General features: G+C 42.3%; 1 protein-coding gene across 3 annotated transcripts in view; it reads left to right on the plus strand.

Moving 5' to 3' along the window:
• The window catches only part of SLC2A13 (solute carrier family 2 member 13), a 191765-nt gene that overhangs the window by 141555 nt on the left and 23843 nt on the right, over positions 1–26367 (plus strand). For 2 of the 3 annotated variants that reach the window (XM_073000644.2, XM_020796984.3), the window contains exon 7: positions 13298–13423. The exons of the other annotated variant lie outside the window; for it this stretch is intronic. In XM_073000644.2, the coding sequence (XP_072856745.2) occupies positions 13298–13423 (126 nt within the window). The remainder of the gene's footprint in view (positions 1–13297; positions 13424–26367) is intronic. 3 annotated transcript variants of the gene reach the window in all.

Below are 26367 nucleotides of genomic sequence, written 5' to 3' on the forward strand. Positions count from 1 at the left end.
ACGATCACCCTGCTTTGGCTCATATGTTGTAAGCCGCCCAGAGTGGTAGAATATACCAGATGAGCAGGATATAAATCAATCAATCAAACAAACAAACAAAAAAATATGAAATTATTTGCATACACCAATGGGAGCTGTTGGGAGGTGGAGCCAGAGAAACTAGAAGGGAGGGGTGAGTCAGAGTCTAGGGAGTTCAGTCAATGAAAGTCAGAGATGAGAGTCTGAAGTAGAAGTTAGTCTGTGGTAGTTAGGTAGTGTGGCAGAGTTAGGAGTTAAGAGTATGGAACTTATAAAGAACTAAGAGAGTTAAGAGTGAACCAAGTTATTACCAATCTAAGGAATGCATTAAAATCTGTGAAGAACCTGTTTAACCCAACTGTAATCAATAAGCCTGTGTTGTTCAACTTTATACTCAGCTTAGACCTCAATCTTTCTAATTAAAGGGTGTTGACAGAGGTCAACTGGTGGCAGCAGAGAGGAGAGAACGTCTCATGGGCCTCAGGGTAGTGAAACAACCTGGGGACACGTGAGGGGCGCGTCACAATTGGTGTCAGCTGGTGGGATACGTAGCGTGAGCTCTTCATTTGGTGAAACAAGCAGGGGCCACGTGGGAAACGTCACACTAATATTCTCTCATTTATTATACTTCTGATTTGGGACTGTACTGCTTACCTTTAGTTTGCTGATATTGGAAGGTACATATTTCATTCTACATTCTAAAAATATGATATAGAGCCCATCCCCATTAGCATTGTCCTGTTAAAAGGACAGTGTCCTGTAGTGATGGTATAATTTTTTCCTCTGGTGTCTACATGACATTCTTGCGTACACCAATTATATGCTGTCTTTATGAATGCCTTCCTAGTTCTTTTTGTTCAGCATGGCATGGTGTTATTTTTGTTTTGTCCAAGTTTCAGACTACGTTGTGTCAGTACTGTATAATGTGGTCAATGATATCAGTGCTTTCTATATTTTAGATAGGCATGTCCTCAGTCTGGATTAGAATGTCAGATGCAATTGTAGTTATGCATAATTAGCCACAATTACCCCTTTATAAAACACTATATTTGCTCCTATCTTCACCAGCCCTTTAGATAAAGCCTCACTGTGTTCCCAGCTGTTTAGCAGTCTTTGGCCTAAAGATTGAAAAAGAGAAACAAATATAGCTACCTATTTCAAAGTACAGGTTCCTGAAGGCTCAAAGAAATTTGGATGAGAAAATCAGAAGGAAAAATGTAAAATAAAGTGGTAAAGTCACTGAGATGTTTGTGTGTTATGTGTAATAAATAAAAGAAAGACAGTAATGGAGGTGTAGTATTGCCTAAAAGGAGTAATCTATCTATAGGGATGTGGTAGCGCTGTGGGTTAAACTGCAGAAGCCTCTGTGCTGCAAGGTCAGAAGACCAGCAGTCGTAAGATCGAATTCACACAATGGAGTGAGCTCCCGTCACTTGTCCCAGCTCCTGCCAACTTAGCACTTTGAAAGCATGTAAAAATGCGAGTAGATAAATAGGTACCACCTCGGTGGGAAGGTAACGGTGTTCTGTGTCTAGTCATGTTGGCCACGTGACAACGGAAACTGTCTTCGGACAAGCGCTGGCTCTATGGCTTGGAAACAGGGATGAGCACCACTACCTAGAGTTGGACACGACTGAATTTAATGTCAAGGGGAACCTTTACCTTTACCTAACTTTTGGAAAAACGGAGGCTTTTCTCAGAATCAAGGCAAACTAAGGGCCAAAAGCCCCAGAGCCGTCACAATCTGCAAAAGATTACATGAGAAAAAGCAAACTAAAAAAATACCTGCATGTGACATGTATACATGTGAATGAGCACAAATTCCCTGTTCTCCCATACAACAATTCCATTTATGCCATCAACACCCCTAATTTTCCTGCAATCAGATCAACCTCTTAACTTTTCCCTGTGAAATTGAGTTCTGTATTGGTAGATGCCTAGATGAGAGGAAAAGTGCAAGACCTCACTTTCCTTTATTAATCATCCTTCTGTCCTGCAGGCAGGGGCCTGGAGCCACTAAAAGTATCCAACCTTGTGGCCTGTCCATATTATTCCATTGTCTTCCAGCTCAGCCATAACTTTGTTGCTACAGCAGTCCTGCATCTGTCCTCCCCTCCTCCCACATTCCATCATGCAGAAGTCCAGACTGAGAGAAATCCTCAGCCAATCTTACTGACAGAAAGCAGTCAATCGTGCTGTTTGTGAAACAAACTAAAGATTTCCTCAATGCCATTCTATAGGCAGGTCATTCAACGGGCCAGTAATGCAGTCCATAGGCCGTGTATCCAGGGCTTGAAAAATTTTAGAATGCCTCAACAGTTAGTCAAAGATTTCACCAGTCAGCATGAGGGGGTTACAGCCTTGCAGTTTACAGTGGACCCTTGACTTACAGACAGCTTGACTTACAGACTTTTTGAGTTACAGACTTCTCTGGCCGCAAAATTTAGGTTTGACTTGCAGCCTGAGAATTGACTTACAGACCAGAAAAAAACCAAAATGGAACAAAAACGGCCTGTTACGGGATTCATCGGTTTTCAATGCACTGTAGGTCAATGGAGACTTGACCTACAGCCTTTTTGACTTGAGAACCACCTTCCAATGCGGATTAAGTTCTCAAGTCAAGACCCCACTGTATTGGGATTAGAAATTACTGATTTATACCCTCAGACTTGGGTTGCTTTATTACCTGCGTGCCTGGGGGGGTCATGAAGCTTGTATTTTGAATGCCTTTCTTTTGAATGTCTCCAGCAAAAATAAAACTGAAAGGAAAAGCATCCGGCCTCTTAAGGAGCCACGGTTCCCACCCACCCCAGAATGTGTCCTCATTGGGTTGAAATTGGGAGCAGAGAATCTCCATATTCTCCAGCATGGGACTACTCTACATTCTCCTGCAGAGCTGTATCTCTATGTACCGCTTGAACTCTCTTCTCGCTAGAAGAGGGCAGTTTTCCTTTTGCAATGGGGGGAGAACTGCAGGATTAGAGAGAGAGAGAGAGAGGTGGAGGGGAAGGAGGCAGGGAGGGAGGAAGCTGTGACTCGTTGAGCAGCATTTTTCACTCATCACAGACAAGTGGACGAGTGCATTTTTCAAGCTCTGCGTATATCTAGGTGTAATCCACATCTTTTGCCCAGTGTACTCTTGGATCCTAAAAGTCGGACCTGATTAACACACATTTTACATGAAATTATTCACAAGAATATAAGAGCCTTTGGAAAACCTGAAGTGTTCCATTTCTTTTGAAACTTCTTTATCTGCTTGTACCCTGTAAAGCCCTAAATGGCCTGGATCCAAGCTATCTCCAAGACTGTATCTCCCATTATGAGCCAGCTCAGGTGTTAAGATCATCAGGAGACAGCTTGCTCTTGGTCCCACCACCTTCACAGGTGATGGGGACCATGGGAGACAGCCTTCTCTGCTCCTGCTCCCAGACTCCGGAACTCCCTCCCACAGGAGGTCAGGCTAGCCCCATCTTTGCAGTCCTTCCGCAAGCAGGCAAAGACCTTTCTCTTCAGGCAAGCCTTTCCTCAATAACTAGCTACCTGTGTGTGATTTTTAGATAAATGTTATGCATTGACTGGATTATTAGTACTACTTGTGTTTTCTATTTATTTGTTTCCATTTCTCGGTGTGACCTTTTAATTTTTTATATATTTATTTACCTTTGCCTTAATATTGCCTGTTAAATGATGTGAGATGCCTCCTTATTCATTGTTCATAATTTTTTTAATAATGATAACCACTGTTGTATACTGCTTATTTTCAACTTTAAATATTGTTGTAAGTTGTTTTGGGTCCTTTTCAAGGAGAAAGGCAAAGTAAAAATATTTTAAATAAATAATACATTGACAAAAAGAATTCTAAAGGTTGAGGTAGGATTTTCTTTCCAAGAAGCTATGGATAACTGATGCTCTTCCCTAGTTTGTTCTTCTGCTCTTAATAATTCTGATTGTAATTTGCTTTCTAGCACTTTACCCAGGGTAATCATTTAGTTAAGAAGACTGTAGTTTATCTACTTTCCTCAAAATGCATTTTAAAAAACTACTCTTAACATTGCCTGTCTTCCATTCCTCTAGAATAGAAGCTTAATTTAATAATGAGTTGTGTGTTTTTCAGAAGTCACATGTGAATTCTTAAACTCTCACATGTGAAAAGTTCAAACTCAGGGACTTGTTAATGTTTAATGTTTTATATGTCAGTTTTTTTCTCTGTACATTTAGTTGTGCCCCAAAGTGCCCTTAGGTGTGTGATGCAGCCCTGTTTAATTAGGCAGGGGTTCCTTTAGTTTCTTACAATGCCCTTCTGGGAATCACTACTTCATCTCCTTGTGCATGTGCAAATTAGAGAGAAGTTGCCCAGACCATGAGGGAACTCTCCTGTGCTGGAAACTCTACTCATTATTGCCTCTGGATCAGTTGTGACCAAAATTGGTTGACAGCCTTTCATAAGAAAAATATTTCCTGCCCATTTTCTCAGCCATTGAAAGACACTGGGAAAAATCTTGTTGGTGTAAATTTATGTTGGCATAACCCAGATTTGTTAGCAAATGCAAAGAAAAAGAGCAGAATTGGTTTGATAGATTTTTTGCCCCCGTCGACTAGATCTGAGATTAGGATAGTGTAAGTTAGGATACAATGCTGCCTGATGATTTCATGATATGATATAAGCTTTTAAACTATGTAGTGAATTCACTTCTTCAAAAAAACTTCCAGTTTATGAATGTGGGATATTGTTCTTCTGTGCCCATGATTCAAAAAGCCAGTAAATGGCCCACTGTTGCTGCACAATATCATGCCCATAGGAAATGTTGTCAGCAGGAAAAAGGATGCCGAGCTTAAATAACAAAGAGCAGTCTGAATGCTGACGACACCAATGGCAGCAGTCAAGATGGTCTACAGGATACTCTCTTGTACTCACTATTATTCACAAAGTGACGTCTCTCAAGGAAAAAACCTCAGAAGCTTACTCCTTTTCATCAGTTAATTCTCATCATACGCAAAGCAGTTGTCATGACTGTTTTTTTTTTTTTTTTTACAAGAGTGAATAGTAGTGAGCATGAGAGGGTATCCTGTAGACACATGGTTCTCAACCTTGGGTAACCAAAGTGTTCTTGGACTGCAATTCCCAGAAGCTTTCACCATCATTTAGGCTGGCTAGGGTTTCCAGGAATTGCAATCAAAGAACACCTGGGTAGCTCAAGGTGAGGAACAACTGCTGTAGACCATTTCACTGCTGCCATTACTGTTGTCAGTATTCAGGCTGCCCTTTGCTATGTAAAGCTTGACATACTTTTTCCCTACTGGCAAATGCAAGCATGATATTGTGCAGCAAAATTGGGCCATTTTCTGATGTTTTGAATAATGGATACAGGAGCACAATATCCCACATTCATAAACCAGAGGTCTTTCGAAGAATTGAATCCTGGCTTTTTAAAATGGAAGTTTTAAGTATACATATACTACAGAAATTCCAACAGAAACTTCCCTCAGGTAGAATTAACCAGTGTTAGAGGATCCCAGAATATGAATACATGATCACCTTATATGATTGCTGGGAGGAGACAGAAACAAGAACAGGAAGGTATATCAGGCTGTTGTTCCTCTGTGCCAAAATATTTTTGAATGGCTGTTTTTGAGTTTAATGAAGATGAAGCAAAGATTTAAGTAAGTGCCACAAATACAATGAAACATAAACATCCTATAACCTCTTGGGTAAACTAATATTGCTCTGCAGAATGCAAACTACAAAGGTTTAGTCCAATTTCCAAATCCTTTTCTTGGGGTAGGCAACCTGAGGAAGAAAAGCTATATCAGACCAGAAAATATGTGTATATTTTCCAAAAGATTTTGCCTTGTCTTTTGGGAAAAAATGGGAGAGGTTGGAGATAGCAGAGATTATCACTAGAAACGAAGGTCAAAATCATCCATATGATGTGAAAGAAGGACAGTAAAGAAAGCAAGGGACAAAAACCAACTCATTTGAAATGTGTTGTTGGAGAAGAGCCACCAACAGACAGACAGATAGGAAGGCAGGAAAGAAGGTGCTCAGTCAAGTTAAACCTGAACTCTCCCTAGAGCAAAAATGAGTAAACTGAGGCTATGCTACCGTGGACATATAATAAAAATGCAGAACTGACAGAAGGTGGTATTGCTGGGAAAAGTGGAGTGGGTGGGTGGGTGGCACCAAAGCTCTGCTGACATCAAATAAGACCATTCCCAGACACAAAGCAAAAAACAGAAATTTCACTGCTTTAACCAAACAAAATTTTGAATATTTGTTTGCCGTTTTCTTAAAAATGCATTTTAAAATATTTTTACAACCAGACACAGAACTCCCTTTTAATTCTGTTTGGCCAAAAAAGAATTAAAAATTTCTCCTCCTTGAAGTCTACTAATTGGGTCTGGACTGATAGGTTTAAAAATTCAGATTGCACCAGACCAGGAGCTGATTTCCCTTTAAAGACGTGTTAGGAGTCAGGTTTCAGAAATGTTTAATGAAAGCACTCAGGACTCGGAGAAACACAACTGCTCTGTGCTTTTGTAATGCAGAAATAGTTTGAATATGCCTTACAAAACTGTATGCTAATTATCTGGAAATACATGGCAAAATGTCCCTTTCTGAAGGACTCTGGAAGTCGAGTCATGGCAACTGGACTTCTTTCTTATTAGGTTGAAACATTTCACTACTCATCCAAGTAGCTTCTTTGGTCTGAGGAGAGTTGGTAGGAGACCTCTAGTATATCCTCCACTTGGTTTCATTTCCCCTGGTCTGAATAGGCTCATTAGATGGACAAAGGATGGGGGGGATGAGTGAAAATCCCACCTCTGCAGTCCTTCCCCACTCATTGTCATGAGTCATTAACAGTTGTTAACAGTGGTCTTTCTTGTGTGTGGCCCCAATATTTCTGAGAACAGATGAAATAGCAGCATTATAAATAGAAGGCAGATGGTATCTAAGGCCTCCACCTTTGTTGGGTGAGGAATTTTCTATATGCATATGTATCCCTGGCCCTCTCTCAAACCACCTATCTTCAAATGAGTACAGTGGTGCCTCACATAACGAGCGCACCGTTTAACGATGAATCCGCATAGCGATGCGGATTTTGCGATCGCTAATGCGATCGCATACCGATGTTTTATCGCATTGCGATGGGGGAACAGCTGTTCGCGGTTCCAAAATGGCCGCCGGAACACCCAAAATGGCTGCCGGAACACCCAAAATGGCCACCGGAACATGGGGAAACATCGAAGAACGGTGAGTTTTGGGCCCATTTGGAACGCATTAAACGAAGATTAACCTCGCTATGTGGGGCACCACTGTATATATTGGTCATAAAATGAGTGTCCTTTGTCCTTCAAATGGGCCAATGGAAGAACCTGATCATTCCTTACATGGTGGGTGTGTATGAAAAGCTCAAAAGAATTTTTTATACACACCACATAACCATGTATATGCAGTCCAATGCAAAGAGGAGTGTTCAGAGCTCTACGTTGGAGAAACCAAACAGCCATTAAACAAGAGAATGACTCAGCACAAGGAGGGGCAATGGCTTAGGACCACGATCAGCAGTGTTCCTTCATTTGAAGGACAAAGGACACTCATTTGATGAGCAAGATGTATTCATTTTGATTTGTTAAAAATCAGGATGTTTAGGGTTCCTTGATTCTGCATGTAAAACACTTTTATTTTTTTTTTAATCATAACTTGAAAACTTTTTTTCCAAACTTTCCCCAAATTTGGCACAAAGCAATAGTAGACTGTCTGCTTATATCTGTGCCAAATTTAGCACTGATTTGAAGTCCAGTTTCAGTTATATATTTTGCTTAGGGCCGCCCCCATTTTTAGCTTTTCCCTGTATAATGTTGATTTGCTCTGCTACACAATAAAATCACTGCACCAGAAGAGAATGTTAAACTAATACTCTGGAGATCTAGTTTCAAATCACTCCTTGGCCATGGGAACGTCCTTAGGGGGAATGGTACAGTCGTGCCCCGCTTTACGATTACCCTGCATTACGACGAATCCGCTTCACAATGACGTTTTTGTGATCGCTTTTCCGATCGCAAAACGATGGTCTTAATAGGGTTTTTTTGCTTTGCGGTGATCGGTCCCCTGCTTCGGGAACTGTTTTTTTTAACAGCTGATCTGCGGTTTCAAAATGGCCGCCGGGTAATTGCAATGGCTCCCCGCTGTGTTTAGGGACGGATTCCTCGCTATACAGGCACCGAAAATGGCCGCCATATGGAGGATCTTCCCTGGACGGTGAGGTTTTAGCCCATTGGAACGCATTAAACGGTTTTCAATGCGTTTCAATGGGCTTTTTATTTTCGCTTTATGACATTTTCGCTTAACAGCGATTTTCCTGGAACGGATTATCGCTGTTAAGCGAGGCACCACTGTACTACCAAAACTACTCATTAAGCAGAAATCTTACTAAGGTACCATAGGCTGCAATTGAATTGACACCGAATAAGACACACTCCATTGATTAGTTCTACACATTTTCTGTTGGTGAAAAGCGGGAGCTAGGTGGCTCACTGTCCTTTTGTGAGTAAATCTTTTTCCTAATAATGAAGATATAACTCCATTGCATCACATTAATGCCTGAAATCCTGTTACTTAGCATTGTAAGCAACTAGACTAGGGCCACTGAATCAGTGGAGATTTTGCGAGTCAGCAGCTCTATCTCCCATTGAGTCAATGGGCCTATTCTATTGTGACTTCCAGGATTTCAGCTAATGAGGGAAAACCTTCTCACTCTTTCTGTAGAAAGAGTAACTTTTCAGTTGTTTTTATACTTACGTGGCACTAGGAAAAGGTAGAGGCAGAATTTCCCATGGTTCAAGGACTGAATGGTACTATGTACTTTATTGTACCTTTTGGGAAGATGCTGAAGTAAATGAGAGGAGATTGCATATTTGTGCCACTGGCTGGCAACTTCAGATCCCCTTGTCAAATTGTAACTATAACCGATTATAGCTTTTGAAGTAATATTCTACGCTGTTGTTTATTTTTACAGCAATTTTGTGAACTTTAGAGGTCACACACATCACACAGTGAGTAACATACAATGAAGGAGGAATTGTTATTAATAGGCCTTTGCTGTTAATAGCTAAAACATTATGGTTCAATTTATGTATAGGCGGAGTGGCTGGCCTTGGGCGCAGACATTTTGAACAGTTTTCAACAACACTGCTAGTTATCTGTAAAGGTAAAGGTTCCCCTTGACATTTAGTCCAGTTGTGTCCAACTAGGGCGCGGTGCTCATCCCCATCTCCAAGCCGTAGAGCCAGCATTTGTCTGTAGACAGTTTCCATGGTCATGTGGCCAACATGACTAGACACAGAACACTGTTACCTTCCCACTGTGGTGGTACCTATTTATCTACTCGCATTTACATGCTTTTGAACTGCTAGGTTGGCAGGAGCTGGGACAAGTGATGGGAGCTCACTCCGTTGTGTGAATTCAATCTTACGACTGTTGGTCTTCTGACCTTGCAGCACAGAGGCTTCTGCAGTTTAACCCGCAGCACCACCACATCCCTATCTGCCAAAGTACACCTTAATTGCCTGTTTCCTGGCAGCTTCCTTGAACGGTACAAAGGCTTACTGATTGCAATATAGTTAAAGCCCAGGGAGGTCTACAGTACTGCTAGTAGAAAACTTCAAAGTCTTTGTGCCTATGACATCGGTAACTTCGCAATATGCATCGGTAACTTTTCAATATACTGTTTCAATGAAGCTCACATATGAAATGTTGATTTGCTGTTCTTACAGAACTAGGTTTAATCCAGCTGTTCACCAGGAGCTGCTTTAAAGAACGGGAAGAGCATCTATGAATAAGAACCTTTTTTTGCTTGATTTTGAAAAATTTTATGAAAGCTTTATATTATAGCAGAGATTTGCACTCTAAATCAATTCTTACAAGAACTGAAGTCAGAGATTTTCTATTAGATTACTCTTATTAATATTCTTTTTTTTCAATAGTGTATGTGTACAAGTTAATTTAATCCATGTGCATTCCAACAATACCTAGGGAAGACTTATTAGAGTGCCGTATTTCTATTGTAGTGAACTGTGCGTCTCCATGTTTAACAATACACTCTAAAATAATTTATTGGTACAGGATCCGTAACATTTATTTCCAGTTGTAAAACTAAGATATTAAATCTGTAATTAACTTTATTCCTTAGAATGGTAAAGTTGTACTTTTATAGAAATGTACTGTATTTTAGAAGAATAAGCAAGATTGAATATTTATATAGATAGATTTTATAGTCAGTCTCGTAAGAGAGTGGTATTAAGCTAAATCAGAGTAGAGAGGACTCAGTGGTTTAGGTATCTGGCTGCACAGCCAGAGACTGGAAGTTCAGTTCCTCACTGTGTCTCCTTGACAGGGGCTGGACTTGATGATCCACAGGGTTCCTTCCAGTTCTGCAGTTCTAAGATAATAATTGTGATGATTTGAATGGGACGCATTTGTAAATGCAAACCCCCTCCCCTGCTGGTTCTATCATGTGTACCTCTTATACAGAATGATTCAGTACTGAGTTTGATAAACTCAAACCCTTAAAGTAACAGGACTTAATTCAGTTGTTCATCTGAAGAAGATGAGATCTGCTGAAAGCATGTGCTTGTTAAATTAACACTTACAAAACTCCAATGGATTCAGTAAGTCTACTCTGTTGTTGATGATGATGATTGTGTGGCAATAAGTCAGTTCTGACATATGACAACTCTTTTCAGGTTTTCTAGATACAGAGTACTCAGAAAGTGGTTTATAATATCTTCTTGGGGCATCCTGGGACTGTATAGCTTGCTTAGGGCCACACCAGTTGCCTTTCTTTGGATGCACAGTGGGGAATCGAATGCACAACCTTTGGCTCCACAGCCAGATACCTAATTCGCTGAGCTATCCAGCCTGCTTATGCTGATTAGGACTGAAAATCAGATATGAGCCAGAGAGATCTGTGGGGGCCAGCAAGATATTGGAAGTCTTATCCATTTTCTGCAGAATGTTATAATTATGTAATAGTTATCAGTAATCAAGTCATGTAAAATATAAAAATAGTTGCTTTTTCTATTTTTTTTAGCGGTAAATACTGTAAAAACACTGGTTTTGCAAAAGCATACAAAATTCAGAAGCTTGCTTATTGGTTGAATAGTTTGTATGCCTCTTTGTAATTTGATCATTATGGCGGTTTCTTATAGTGTTATGTATGCTCTCTCTGGGTGGTTTATACATTTTTTAAAAAAAATAAATAAAACTGGTTATTTGACAGAAGATTTTACTAATTTGTTACTAATTTGAGCAAAATATATGTATTGTTTTATCTCTTTTAGTTTTCTGAATATATGCATATTTACTGCTTAGAGAGCTGTCCTTACCTAATGAATCACTAATACAATAGTGACTTCATTCTTTCCTGTTGGTAATTGGTAATTATATGGTTATTTTTCTCATCTGTAATCTCGTGAGAAGGTTTAGAGAGGAAATAGTCACCACTGCCAAATGATTAATTTTTCAAATTAGGTTTTCTCTCCCTATCTCCATCTGTCACCCCCAAACCAGAAAACATTAGATGCTATCTGCATGAGGGAATCTTGCATTTACATAGAGCTCCATGGCTAGATTTTGTGAAAAACACTGCATATGTCCAGACAACATACTACTGTGTCTGTGGGGAACAGAGGAGAAATTCGTTGTGTCTGGTTGCACCATGACTGGCTGGCTGGCTCAGTGGGTTGGTACCTGGTTGTGGAACCAGAAGTTTCTCACTGTATCTCCCAGGAGAAGAACTACTGTATTTTTCGCACCATAAGACACACTTTTCCCCCACAAAACAGGGGGGTGGAAAGTCTGTGCGTCCTATGGAGCGAAGAAAACAGATTATATTTTCCTGTTTTCTTCTCCTAAAAATTGGTGTGTCTTATGGAAAGGTGCGTCTTATGGAGCGAAAAATACGGTAGCCGCTGTAGCTTTTAGCAAGCTGTACACACAGTCTCAGAGCACCTCCGGAAGAATGGAATGGTAAACCACCTCTGTGTGCTATGGTGTACTATATACATAAAGAACTCTAGAAAGTAGCATCATAAGTCAGAGCTGACTTGATGGTAGGCAATTAGCTGCTTGGATAATTCACAGAGTTGGAACATCTGACTGGAAACAATTTTTTCAGGAGTCCGGTTATCTGCTATGCATCCCTGGAAAACAGCCAGCCTGTGTAGCCTTGGGCAAGTTGTACAGTTCCAAAACGCCTGTAGAAGAATGGAATTGTAAATAATTTCTGAATACTTTATAGCTAGAAGACCCTGAGAAGTCAGAATCAATGTGGCAGCAGACAACTGTTATTAAGTTGCACCATTTCACAGAAGCAGGAACACAGTCATTTCTTAGTGCAGGAGACCATTTCACCCAATTTACAGTGTGCTTGAAAAGTATTAAGCAGGAAATAAAATAAACTAGATGCTTGGCTTTGTGAAGAAAATTGAATTTAATCAAACATATGTTTGTGAATATTACCTTTGAAATGTATGTTTCTGTCAGAAACATCATAGATTGGTGATGTCGGTTATGTATAGTTATATGACTACCTTTATCTTATTTACATAGAAGAATTAGGTATGAGTGTTAAGTTCAGGGAAAATGCTGTGGATCAGGCATGTAGGGCTAAATACAAAATTAGGGTTCCCATGTATTGTTTAATTTTCTGTCTCTTAATGACTGTTCCAGAGAATGTAGGTAGAGACTTTTCATAGATATTCTGTTTTCCTCATTTGTCTGGTTTTTAAAATATGTAATGAAATATGTTATTCATATTATTGATATGATTTATGTAGACAGTCCAGCTTTGCCAGAATCAGTACCCATGAAGTACAGTAGATGAAATTTAGCTCTTAGGGGTCTCCTCTGTCTGTCTATCAATTTCAGAAAGCGCATTCAGCTTACCTAATTTGTCATTTCAAATGATGGAGACTTAGAAACTAAACTTCTACAGAATCAAGTACATTTTAGTTACTTTAATTTAATCCTTTGTTTTCTGTATGCTTATCTTCTCTATTATTTAAAATACGATGTACAAACATTTTCTGTACACTACACAAGCATTTTGTATACAACAAAACCTGCTGTTACCTTAAAACAAGTTGCCAAGAGTTGTTGAAGTGTCCAAAGTGAAAAGGTGTTATTTTGAGACAACATAATTATCTCCAATTCCTACTGAATTTTTACTCTGAAAAGATTTGGTGACACTATTGATTTAGAAAAAATTCTTTCTTTCAGTTTCTGTAATGGATGCATGTTGGATCCAGTTTGTGGCTTTTGCTACAGACTGAACAAGTCAAGTGTTGTGGAGTCCTCCTGTGTTCCTATTAGTCAGAAGTCTACAATGGAAGCAGCTTGGGGCAGGTATGCTGATTTTGTGTTCCTTAATTTTATAAAAAGAACTCAATACATTTTTGTAAGTACTACTGTTATATAAGACTCCAAATTATATTTCGTTGTAAATAATAATGTGTATCCCGACATGGTTTCTTTCTTTCTTTCTTTCTTTCTTTCTTTCTTTCTTTCTTTCTTTCTTTCTTTCTTTCTTTCTTTCTTTCTTTCTTTCTTTCTTTCTTTCTTTCTTTCTATCTATCTATCTATCTATCTATCTATCTATCTATCTATCTATCTATCTATCTATCTATCTATCTATCTATCTATCTATCGTCCATGTGGTTTTCATTTATTCTGTCTCTAAGAAAACAAAAACACTATGGGATGGAATCATCTCTGAGTGCTGCTGACTTGAATGGTCACATCACTTTCCCACCCGAAAACCAAGAGGTAGAGGAAAAAAATGAACAGTAACTATTGCCAAGTATTGACTTTGGGGGTGAGGCGACACCTTGGTGGTGGTAAAATCAGTGAAGCAAGAGAAAGGAGCACAGAAAAATTGGACAATACCACATTGAAACAATTGATATCATTTCTGGCTAGCATCATCACATAAAGTAAGATAATACAGTGGTGCCTCGTTTAACGAATGCCCCGTTTAACGATGAATCCGTATAACGATTCATCTTTTGCGATCGCAAAAGCGATCGCATTACGATGTGTTAAATGGGGGAAAATCGCTTTGCGATGATTGTGGGGAAGCGCTTCCCCACGATCATCACAAAGCCCCCACTGATCAGCTGTGTTTCAGGGGGTGGAGAGAGCGAGCCCCGAAGAACAGCTGATGGGTGGGTTTTTTTTGCGAAGCTGGCTTTCGAGCCAGTTTCGCAAACCCCTCCCCGCCGCCCATCAGCTGTTCTTCGGGCTACCTCTCTGTGCGCTCGGATCTCCAGCCCTGGCAACCCGGGCTGGAGATCGGAGCGGATAGAGAGGCAGCCCGAAGAACAGCTGACGGGCGGCGGGGAGGGTGTTTGCGAAGCTGGCTAGAAAGACAGCTTCGCAAACCCCTTCGAGCTTCGGGCTGCCTCTCTGTCCGCTCCGATCTCCAGCCCTGGCAACCCGGGCTGGAGATCCGAGCGGACAGAGAGGCAGCCCGAAGAACAGCTGACGGGCAGCGGGGAGGGTGTTTGCGAAGCTGGCTAGAAAGACAGCTTCGCAAACCCCTTCGAGCTTCGGGCTGCCTCTCTGTCCGCTCCGATCTCCAGCCCTGGCAACCCGGGCTGGAGATCCGAGCGGACAGAGAGGCAGCCCGAAGAACAGCTGACGGGCAGCGGGGAGGGTGTTTGCGAAGCTGGCTAGAAAGACAGCTTCGCAAACCCCTTCGAGCTTCGGGCTGCCTCTCTGTCCGCTCCGATCTCCAGCCCTGGCAACCCGGGCTGGAGATCCCAGCGGACAGAGAGGCAGCCCGAAGAACAGCTGACGGGCGGCGGGGAGGGTGTTTGCGAAGCTGGCTAGAAAGACAGCTTCGCAAACCCCTTCGAGCTTCGGGCTGCCTCTCTGTCCGCTCCGATCTCCAGCCCTGGCAACCCGGGCTGGAGATCGGAGCGGACAGAGAGGCAGCCCGAAGAACAGCTGACGGGCAGCGGGGAGGGTGTTTGCGAAGCTGGCTAGAAAGCCAGCTTCGCAAACCAATTCGAGCATCGGGCTGCCTCTCTGTCCGCTCCGATCTCCAGCCCTGGCAACCCGGGCTGGAGATCGGAGCGGATAGAGAGGCAGCCCGAAGAACAGCTGACGGGCGGCGGGGAGGGTGTTTGCGAAGCTGGCTAGAAAGCCAGCTTCGCAAACCCCTTCGAGCTTCGGGCTGCCTCTCTGTCCGCTCCGATCTCCAGCCCTGGCAACCCGGGCTGGAGATCGGAGCGGACAGAGAGGCAGCCCGAAGAACAGCTGACGGGCGGCGGGGAGGGTGTTTGCGAAGCTGGCTAGAAAGCCAGCTTCGCAAACCCCTTCGAGCTTCGGGCTGCCTCTCTGTCCGCTCCGATCTCCAGCCCTGGGGGCTGGAGATCCCAGCGGACAGAGAGGCAGCCCGAAGAACAGCTGACGGGCGGCGGGGAGGGTGTTTGCGAAGCTGGCTAGAAAGACAGCTTCGCAAACCCCTTCGAGCTTCGGGCTGCCTCTCTGTCCGCTCCGATCTCCAGCCCTGGCAACCCGGAGAACAGCCTGGGTAGGCGGCGCAAGGAGGCTTCAAGCATCGGGGACAGGCTGGGGGGTGGACTGGGGAGCTTGAAGCCTCTCCGCGCCGCCTACCCAGGCCGTTCCCAGACTTCTGGAAGTCCGGGAACAGCCTGTGTAAGCAGCGCGGAGAGGCTTCAAGCTCCCCGGTCCACCCCCCAGCCTGTCCCCGATGCTTGAAGCCTCTCCGCGCCGCCTACCCAGGCCGTTCCCAGACTTCTGGAAGTCCGGGAACAGCCTGTGTAAGCAGCGCGGAGAGGCTTCAAGCTCCCCGGTCCACCCCCCAGCCTGTCCCCGATGCTTGAAGCCTCTCCGCGCCGCCTACCCAGGCCGTTCCCAGACTTCTGGAAGTCCGGGAACAGCCTGTGTAAGCAGCGCGGAGAGGCTTCAAGCTCCCCGGTCCACCCCCCAGCCTGTCCCCGATGCTTGAAGCCTCTCCGCGCCGCCTACCCAGGCCGTTCCCAGACTTCTGGAAGTCCGGGAACAGCCTGTGTAAGCAGCGCGGAGAGGCTTCAAGCTCCCCGGTCCACCCCCCAGCCTGTCCCCGATGCTTGAAGCCTCTCCGCGCCGCCTACCCAGGCCGTTCCCAGACTTCTGGAAGTCCGGGAACAGCCTGTGTAAGCAGCGCGGAGAGGCTTCAAGCTCCCCGGTCCACCCCCCAGCCTGTCCCCGATGCTTGAAGCCTCTCCGCGCCGCCTACCCAGGCCGTTCCCAGACTTCTGGAAGTCCGGGAACAGCCTGTGTAAGCAGCGCGGAGAGGCTTCAAGCTCCCCGGTCCACCCCCCAGCCTGTCCCCGATGCTTGAAGCCTCTCCGCGCCGCCTACCCAGGCCGTTCCCAGACTTCTGGAAGTCCGGGAACAGCCTGTGTAAGCAGCGCGGAGAGGCTTCAAGCTCCCCGGTCCACCCCCCAGCCTGTCCCCGATGCTTGAAGCCTCTCCGCGCCGCCTACCCAGGCCGTTTCCAGACTTCTGGAAGTCCGGGAACAGCCTGTGTAAGCAGCGCGGAGAGGCTTCAAGCTCCCCGGTCCACCCCCCAGCCTGTCCCCGATGCTTGAAGCCTCTCCGCGCCGCCTACCCAGGCCGTTCCCAGACTTCTGGAAGTCCGGGAACAGCCTGTGTAAGCAGCGCGGAGAGGCTTCAAGCTCCCCGGTCCACCCCCCAGCCTGTCCCCGATGCTTGAAGCCTCTCCGCGCCGCCTACCCAGGCTGTTCCCGGAGGCTTCAAGCATCGGGGACAGGCTGGGGGGTGAATCGGGGAGCTTGAAGCCTCTCCGCGCTGCTTACCCAGGCCGTTCCCGGACTTCTGGAAGTCCGGGAACGGCCTGGGTAAGCAGCGCGGAGAGGCTTCAAGCTTCCCGATTCACCCCCCAGCCTGTCCCCGGAGCTCGGAAGGGAATTGTCGGCAGGGGACGGTGGCTTCGGGGTCCTTCCCAGGCCGCAGCCCACTGCCGACATTTTCCCCCAGCTGAGCAGCGGGGCTTGGATCCGAGCCGCGGTGGCTACCCCAGCCATGGCCGGACTCTAGGGAGTCCAGCCATGGCTGAGGTAGCCGCCGTGGGTCAGATCCAAGCCGCGGGGGGAGAGAGAAAACCGGATAATCCGTTCCAATTGGAACGGATTATCCGGTTTTCAATGCATCTCTATGGGAAATGGTGCTTCACATAACGATGTTTTCACATAACGTTTTTTTTTCTGGAACCAATTAACATCGTTATGCGAGGCACCACTGTAGTTTAAGATAAGGGTGATCAAAGTGCAATCCTCCAAATGTTGTCAGACTGTTGATTTGAGCAAGCATAGCCAGTGGTGCAGGCCAGTAACATTTGCAGAACTGCATTTTGCCCATCCTTAACCTAAAGATTGTTGCCTCTAAAATCTTCAGTAGAGATGTCCCATTGCATCTCACATTTTTACTTCATTTTTATTTCAATAAGGATTTATTCAATTTTTTTTTTGAAAACTACTGTATAGAACATGTTTTAAAGTCTTACATCTATTTGCTGGACTCATAAGTACTTGGCTAAGCAAGTGCAGAATGTCAGTACTTGTATAGAATTTTAGCTTTAGCCATTCTTTATTCATTTGCTTTCTATGGAGAATCCAGACAATATTGTTGGCAAGGAAGTTGTATTCTGGCTTTGGAGCGTGCAGGTTGACTAGTAGTTATTCAAGTCTGATTTCGAGTGGATTTTATACTCTAAATGTTCATATAAATAGCACTGTCCTGCCTTCTGTAGCCAAAGAAAATGCACCAAGGTTTTATATCTCCAGAGTTGTGGTCTTTGTATGTTTTTTGCTCAGAAGAGAATATTTTAATGCACCCAATATAACTGTGCATGGTGCAACCCAGCATTCCAGGTTACAACAGCTGATTCAAAATAAAGTTTCCAGGATGGAGAATTTCATTCAGTTTCTTGCTTGGTGTCAAGCGGAGTATCTTAGTGGTTCTGTTGGGTTTTTTGTCCCCCATACCACTGCAGCATTCATCTTCAGTGTAGGTAAACAAAAATACTCATGCTTACATAAACTCAAGGAATCTGAATGTTTCGAGATTACTGCTTTCAAATGACACTGTTAACTTCATTGAAGGTAGATAGCTGCCTGTTTTTTTTTTCAACAGTTATCATCCACTTTGGCTTCTACATGAATGTTGATTTCTACACTTTACGTTTTTTGGGATTGGTGTGGGTTTTCTATAACCAAGTGTAATTTTTTAAAAGGATATTAACAGGCCATTTTTGAGGGTAAAAGGTTTATATCTGTAATTTAGTAATCTAATAGTGGAAACAAAATGGAGCCTGCTTTCATTTATATTGTAGAGTAGTGGAAGACTGTTCATTGCTCTGTTACTGAGTGACAGAGACCAAGATACAGCAAATAATAAATTCAATATTGCCTATGTTTTCAATTGAATGGCCAACAAAAATAGATTTTTAAAAAACCCTACACACTAGGAAGACAGAAAGCATGTTAAAAATAAATGATATCATTTTGTGAAAAAGAAGAAATGGTAGCCAGCGCCACATACAAGTTAAAACCAAAAAGTCTGTTTTGTTGTTGTTTAGTTGTTAAGTCGTGTCCAACTCTTTGTAACCCCATGGACCAGAGCACGCCAGGCCCTCCTGTCTTCCCTTGCCTCCCAGAGTTTGATCGAATTCATGTTGGTAGCTTCAATAACACTGTCCAACCATCTCGTCCTCCGTCGTTCCCTTCTCCTCTTGCTTTCCCACTTTCCCAACATCAGGGTCTTTTCCAGGGAGTCTTCTCTTCTCATGAGATGGCCAAAGTATTGGAGCCTCAGCTTCAGGATCTGTCCTTCCAGTGATCACTCAGGATTTCCTTTAGAATGGATAGGTTTGATCTCTTTGCAGACCAGGGGACTCTCAAGAGTCTCCTCCAGCACCACAATTCAAAAGCATCAATTCTTCTTTATGGTCCAGCTCTCACTTCCACACATCACTACAGGAAAAACCATAGCTTTCCCTATGCAGACCTTTGTCGGCAGGGTGATTCTCTGCCTTTTAAGATGCTGCCGAGGTTTGTCATCGCTTTCCTCCCAAGAAGCAGGGGTCTTTTAATTTTGTGGCTGCTGTCACCATCTGATCAGGGAGCCCAAGAAAGTAAAATCTGTCACTGCCTCCGGATCTTCCCCTTCTATTTGCCAGGAGGTGATGGGACCAGTGGCCATGATCATAGTTTTTTTTAATGTTGATCTTCAGACCATTTTTTTGACTCTCCTCTTTCACCCTCATTAAGAGGTTATGTGATTCCTCCTCACTTTCTGCCATCACAGTGGTCTCATTTGCATATCTGGATTGTTGATATTTCTTCTGGCAATCTTAATTCTGGTTTGGGATTCCTCCAGTCCATCCTTTCACATTATACATTCTGCGTATAAGTTAAATAAGCAGGGAGATAATGTACAGCCTTGTTGTACTTCTTTCCCAGTTTTGAATCAATCATTTGTTGCATATCCAGTTCTAACTTTTGCATCCTGTCCCCCGTATAGATTTATCAGGAGATAGATAAGGTGGTCAGGCACTCCCATTTCTTTGAGGACTTGCCATAGTTTGTTGTGGCTTCTGCGTAGTCAATGAAGCAGAAGTAGATGTTTTTTTGGACCTCTCTGGCTTTCTCCATAATCCAGTGCATGTTAACTATTTGGTCTCTAGTTCCTCTGCCCCTTCGAAATCCAGCTTGTACTTCTGGGTATTCTTGGTCCACATACTGCTGAAGCCTCCCTTGGATGATTTTGAGCATAACTTTGCTAGTGTGGGAAATGAGTGCAATTGTACGGTAATTGGAGCATTCTTTGGCACTGCCCTTCTTTGGGATTGGGATATAGACTGATCTTTTCCAGTCCTCTGGCCACTGTTGAGTTTTCCATACTTGCTGGCATATTGAGTGTAGCACCTTAACAATGTCATCTTCTAAGATTTTAAATAGTTCCACTGGAATGCCATCACCTCCACTGGCCTTGTTGTTAGACAGGTTTTCTAAGGCCCACTTGAATTCACTCTCCAGGATGTCTGGCTCAAAGTTAGCAACCACACGATCTGGGTTGTCCAGGATATCCAGATCTTTCTGGTATGATTCCTCTGTGTATTCTTGCCACCTCTTCTTGATGTCTTCTGCTTTTGTTAGGTCCCTACTATTTTTGTCCTTTATCATGTCCATCTTTGCACAAAAGGTTCCTTTAATATCCAGTTTTCTTGAACACATCTCTGGTTTTTCCCTTTATATTATTTTCCTCTATATCTTTGCACTGTTCATTTATGAAGGCCCTCTTGTCTCTCCTTGCTATTCTTTGGAAGTCTGCATTCAATTTTCTGTAACTTTCCCTATTTCCGTTGCATTTTGTTTCCCTTCTCTGCTATTTGTAAGGCCTTGTTGGACAGCCACTTTGCTTTCTTGCATTTCCTTTTCTGTGGGATGATTTTTGTTGCTGCCTCCTGTACAATGTTATGAGCCTCCATCCATAGTTATTCAGGCACTCTGTCCACCAAATGTAGTTCCTTAAATCTGTTCTTCACTTCCACTGTCTATTCGTAAGGGATGTGGTTTAGATTATACCTGACTAGCCCAGTGGTTTTTCCTACTTTCTTCAGTTTAAGCTTGAGTTTTGATATAAGAAGCTGATGATCAGAGCCACAATCAGCTCCAGGTCTTGTTTTTGCTTCTCCATCTTTGGCTGCAGAGAATATAATCAATCTGATTTTGGTATTGCCCATCTGGTGATGCCCATGTGTTGTTGGAAAAAAGTGTTCGTGATGACCAGCTTGTTCTCTTGACAAAACTCTATTAGCCTTTGCCCTGCTTCGTTTTGAACTCCAAGGCCAAACTTATCTGTTGTTCCTTTTATCTCTTGACTCCCTACTTTAGTATTCCAGTCCCCTATGATGAGAAGAACATCTTTCTTTGGTGTCAATTCTAGAAGGTGTTGTAAGTCTTCATAGAATTGGTCAATTTCAGCCTCTTCAGCATCGGTGATTGGTGCATAAACTTCGATTGCTGTGATGTTGAAAGGTCTGCCTTGGATTCGTATTGAAATCATTCTGTCATTTTTGAGATTGTATCCCAGTACAGGTTTTCCCACTCTTTTGTTGACTATGAGGGCTATTCCATTTCTTCTACAAGATTCTTGTCCACAATAGTAGATATGGTAATCATCTGAATTGAATTCGCCCATTCCCATCCATCTTAGTTGACTGACACCCAGGATGTCAGTCTTTATTCTTGCCATCTCCTGTTTGACCACATCCAGCTTACCAGGGTTCATAGATCTTACATTCCAGGTTCCTATGCAGTATTTTTTCTTTACAGCATTGGACTTTCCTTTCACTTCCAGGCACGTCCGCAGCTGAGCGTCCTTTTGGCTTTGTCCCAACCACATCATTAGCTCTGGAACTACTTGTACTTGTCCTCCGCTCTTCCTCAGTAGCATGTTGGACGCCTTCTGACCTGAGGGGCCCATCTTCCAGCGTCATATCTTTTAGTCTTTTGTTTCTGTCCATGGAATTTTCTTGGCAAAGATACTGGAGTGGCCTGCCAGTTCCTGCTCCAGGTGGATCGCATTTAGTCAGAACTCTCCACTATGACCTGTCCATCTTGGGTGTCCCTGCATGGCATAGCCCATAGTTTCTCTGAATTACTCAAGCCCCTTTTCCACAACAAGACAGCAATCTGTGAAGGGAAAAAAGTCTGTACATAATCAAATTCCCATGATATGGCATTAAGAGTAAGAGGATAAAGAACTAATTAGATTATGTATTAATTAGTCAGTGGTACCAAAACAGTCAATGAAAACCTGTCCTGGAGCTAACATAAATTACACTTAAAAACCTATCACTGTTGTTCACCCTAATTTTAAAAAATACCAAAAAAGGAGAGAAAAAGCATAGAAGTTAAACAACAAATTGATCTAATCACATGCATTGTTTTAAAGGAGGAGATTCATGAAAACATCAAAGGACTGCACATTCAAATAGATCAAATATAAATATGTTCACTTTAATCTGACAGAAATCTCACTAGATATGACAAACAAATAGTTTACGAGGCAGAAATATAAATGAGAAGAAGTAAATAATATAATAAATATTAGGACTGATTGAAGAGGAACACAAATGGAAAAACAATGACTTCATCAAACAGAATTACTGTATATAAAAATGCAAAACAAAATTAGGAATTCAAAGCAAAATGGTTATCCAACTAATGTACAGAAATAGGAAATGTAGAGGAGATCCAAAATGCCTTCAATATACACAAAAGATAAAGGAAGTAGCAAACATATTCATAAGACAACAGTGTCCACTGCTAATGGATAGTAATAATTTTGTGATACATGAATCAACGGTAGAATCAAAATGTATAGTAAATACATTAAAGATCTGTTTGAAGATAGCAGACAACAGAATTTATTGTGTCTTATGTCAGTACTGGAATAAAAATACAGAGCTTCAAAATGCAGGATTGCTAGCAAAAAAGAAAAAAGAGGCAGTGTTCCTGGGCTTGATTTGGTTTCACAGAAGTATTACAGTAAATATGTGATGATGGCTTGGATTTTAGTACGTATATGGTTTCAGTCAGATCTGCAGGACATGAATGATTCTGAAATGTGGAAGAGATTTTCCTATTAATAGCAGTAGTAATTATGTGCTATCACAGTATTTGAAACTTACAACAACCTTTTCCAAGGTTTCCTAGGTATAGAGTACTCAGAAGCCATTTATCATTACATTATCCAAAACAAAAAAATGCCAAAGCTTGTAGTGACTGCACAACAAAAAGCTCAATTAGCCATTTGCCAAACGTTTTTGTAAAAATGAATCACAGTTTACAACAAGAGTGAAGAAGGGGCAATTTTGCATTTGAATTCAGCTGAAGATCAGGAACCAGAGAAGCACTCTTTCTGCCTTCATGTACTTTGGAAGAGATGCTATAACGAACATAGATGTGTATGTTTGCTTTATTGACTTCAAGAAGGCCTTTGATAAAAATCCAACATGGCAAGCTGCAGTTACTGCTGTTAATTTAAGAGATACTTGTATAATTGGCAACCTGTACTAGTAACCAAACTGTCATGAAAATCAAAGATGAGATGATAGAGATATGAAAAGGTTTTTTTGCATTGCTTTTACATTTGTACTCCAAGAACATCTTTTCACTGCTCTTGAATCACTTGCTGATTCAAACCACAATATGATTATTAATGGAGAGGTTATAAAAACATTTGAAATGCAGATCATCTACTATTACTATCTGTCAGTTACCTGCAGAATTACTCAATAAAGCCAGCAAAGTAATGAAGCATAGTCTAAAAATGAATGTTAGGAAAATCTAGTTCATAGTAACTAGTAAGTAGCAGCCAGCCCAAGAAATGTAGTTAAAATCCAAAATAAACTTGTGGAACAGGTTGACAAACATAAGTTCCTTGGAATGGTACTGAATGAGCAATGGGGTCATTGCTGTGCAAGATAAGTGAGAAAAAGATGGCCCATAATAACTTATTTAAAGAATGTAGTATGCAGGAAAAATTAAAATTTCCTTTGAGAATGCACACAATATGATGCTATATATTATTGCTTTTGCTGCCTGACATAGAATTTGGACTTTAAGATGGACAACTGCAAAGAAAATAGGATTTCACAGGTTAAAAGAGTGACCAACAAATAACTAAAATCAATGAGTAAAGACCACGAAAGTGCAAAACACATGAAATGGGGAATACTAGAATTTTTCAGTCATTACACAGTCATCAGAGTAGCAAAGCTGTGTGGTTTAGTTACTCCTGCAATAGGTGGGAGCAGTATGCATCAGCAGTCTGTTCTTAGCTTTTTGATCACAGCAAGCTAGAGTATGTGTTTGTAGTGTCACACATGTTTGTAGTGTCACTACCTGACAAAATAAACAGGTAGTTCCTTTTTAAATCCTAAAGTATTCTCAGTGAGATTTATGTGTTTTCAGAGTGCTGTGATACTCATCTATGATAAAGAAGCATAGAAAGTGAAGATAGGGGATGCGTAAAGGAGGAAAAAGAAAGGAAGTTGAAAGTGATAACCATTGTATTTGATGGAGTTATGAAGCTGATACAGCTCAGTGGGTTGAGGGACCTGACGGTAGAGAGATGGGTTAAGAGTTCATATCCCCACTGAACTTCCTAGAGAAAGGCAAACTGAGATTACACATGTGGTACATACCCTGCCACCTACAGTATGAAGTCTTGGATAAACTGTGTGAACCCACACCATCACAAGAATGATTTTTGAGTACATTATACTAGAAAACTCTGAGAAGATCACCATAAATTGAAATCCACTTGATAGCATATTATTAATTGCCTAATTAATAGAAGAATCAGTTTAATCCTTCTCAAAGTACATATATATATTCATGCTTATCTATCTCTCACACAATGTCTCTTCATCTTTTCTTAATTGTGTCATCCAGTCCAAAGGCCAGTGATTTATGCTTGATAGTGAAGCTTTAGGTTTTATGCATGTGCTGTTTCAAATCCCAGACTGAACAACAGCATCACCAGTTCCCTGCTCAGAACAATTTAGAAGATTATGTAAAATTTATTTATTTATTTATTTATTTATTTATTTATTTATTTATTTATTTATTTATTTATTTATTTATTTATTTATTTATTTGATTTATATCCCGCCTATCTGGGCTCCTCGACCACTTGTAGTGACCAGCTGATGGTCCATGGCTGTTATGTTTCTGGGTAAAATGTTGGCCTGTCCAGCTGTCAGAAGGACTATTTTGCACTCGGAAACTTAGTTTGTCACTAGAGTTTGTACAAATCCAGTCATGGTAGTTAGAAGCAATGAACTGTCCGTGAATGAATGTCAAACTCTTTTCACACCAGTTCACATAAATTAGTCCCTTTTTAAATCCATGCATAATAGTTGCTTAATTTGTATTTGCAGACATGTTATATCTCTTCAAAAAGAGAAAAGAACTCAGAATCTTATATCCCATATGAATTCTAAAGGACATTGAGAATTCAGCCTCTCAACTTCTGTACATATTTTTTTCAAACAAATTAGTCATCAATGCATTTTCTTCTCCTCCCCCTCAAAAAACAAATGTTACCAAAGAAACATCATAGAAGGCAGAATCTTTTCAGAATGCAAATCATTTAACGAAACAGTATAAAATCAGATACGAAATATCTGATTTTACATTGTTTGGTAAAATGGATTGCAGTTATCTGAAAATAATGCACTTTAATCAAATGATAAATCTCCTGACTACAGCAGTGATAGAGCCTTGAGATAGTTCTGAAGTATGTTAAGATTAGTTACTTACAATGGAAAGTATGAATAAATGAATATTATTAATGATACTGGAAGTGTTAAAGGTATGCAGAGTTTCATAACCTGTAGAAACCATCAGGAATACATAGGCACTTTGTATTCCATACTGAAATCTGCACCAATGAATTGCACTTGCTCTTAAAGGTATCCCACAAGATGTAGAGCACGCTTGTCCAACCTGCAGCCCAGGTTGGTTTATAATGCGGCCCAGTGCAATTTTTTATTTTTAAAGAAATTCCAAAGTTTCAAGTTACACTGCCGGTGCTTGCGGCCAGAATGTGGTTGGGGCACGTCACAACAGTAGTGTGGAGAGAGAGGGAAGGAAGGAAGGAAGGAGGGGAGGAGAGAGGGGGGCTGTGTGACTGCATTGTGCCATCCCCATCAATAGGTGGACCCCCTCCCAGCCCCATAAAGCCACCAGAGTCGAAGCTGGCAGCCTCTGCTATCTGAGATCGCAGCTGCCGGTAAGCGGGCTTGGAGCGGGGCTGCGGAGGATGGCTAGGGCTGCCCCCCCATGAGGCCCAAACCAAATTTATGTGCGGCCCAAACCAAATTTTCATCTTCTAATTGGTCACCCTGTATGATGACCTGTTGAGGGAGGCTGACAGGGGTAAAATGTCTCTGTTGGTCCTCCTCGACATCTCGGAGGCCTTTGATACCGTCGACCATGGTATCCTCCTGGGGAGGCTCTCCAAGTTGGGAATTGGTGGCTCGGCACTTGCCTGGCTCCGTTCCTTCTTGGGAGACCATCCCCAGAGAGTTCAGCTTGGGGAGAATGTCTCAGCCCCGTGGAGTCTCAATTGTGGGGTTCCACAGGGGTTGATTATCTCCCCAATGCTGTTTAACATCTATATGAGGCCGCTGGGAGGGGTCATCAGGGGGTGTGGGGCTTCGTGTCATCAATATGCCGATGACA

This window comes from Pogona vitticeps, chromosome 5, assembly GCF_051106095.1.
Source record: "Pogona vitticeps strain Pit_001003342236 chromosome 5, PviZW2.1, whole genome shotgun sequence".
Taxonomy (NCBI): Eukaryota; Metazoa; Chordata; class Lepidosauria; order Squamata; family Agamidae; genus Pogona; species Pogona vitticeps.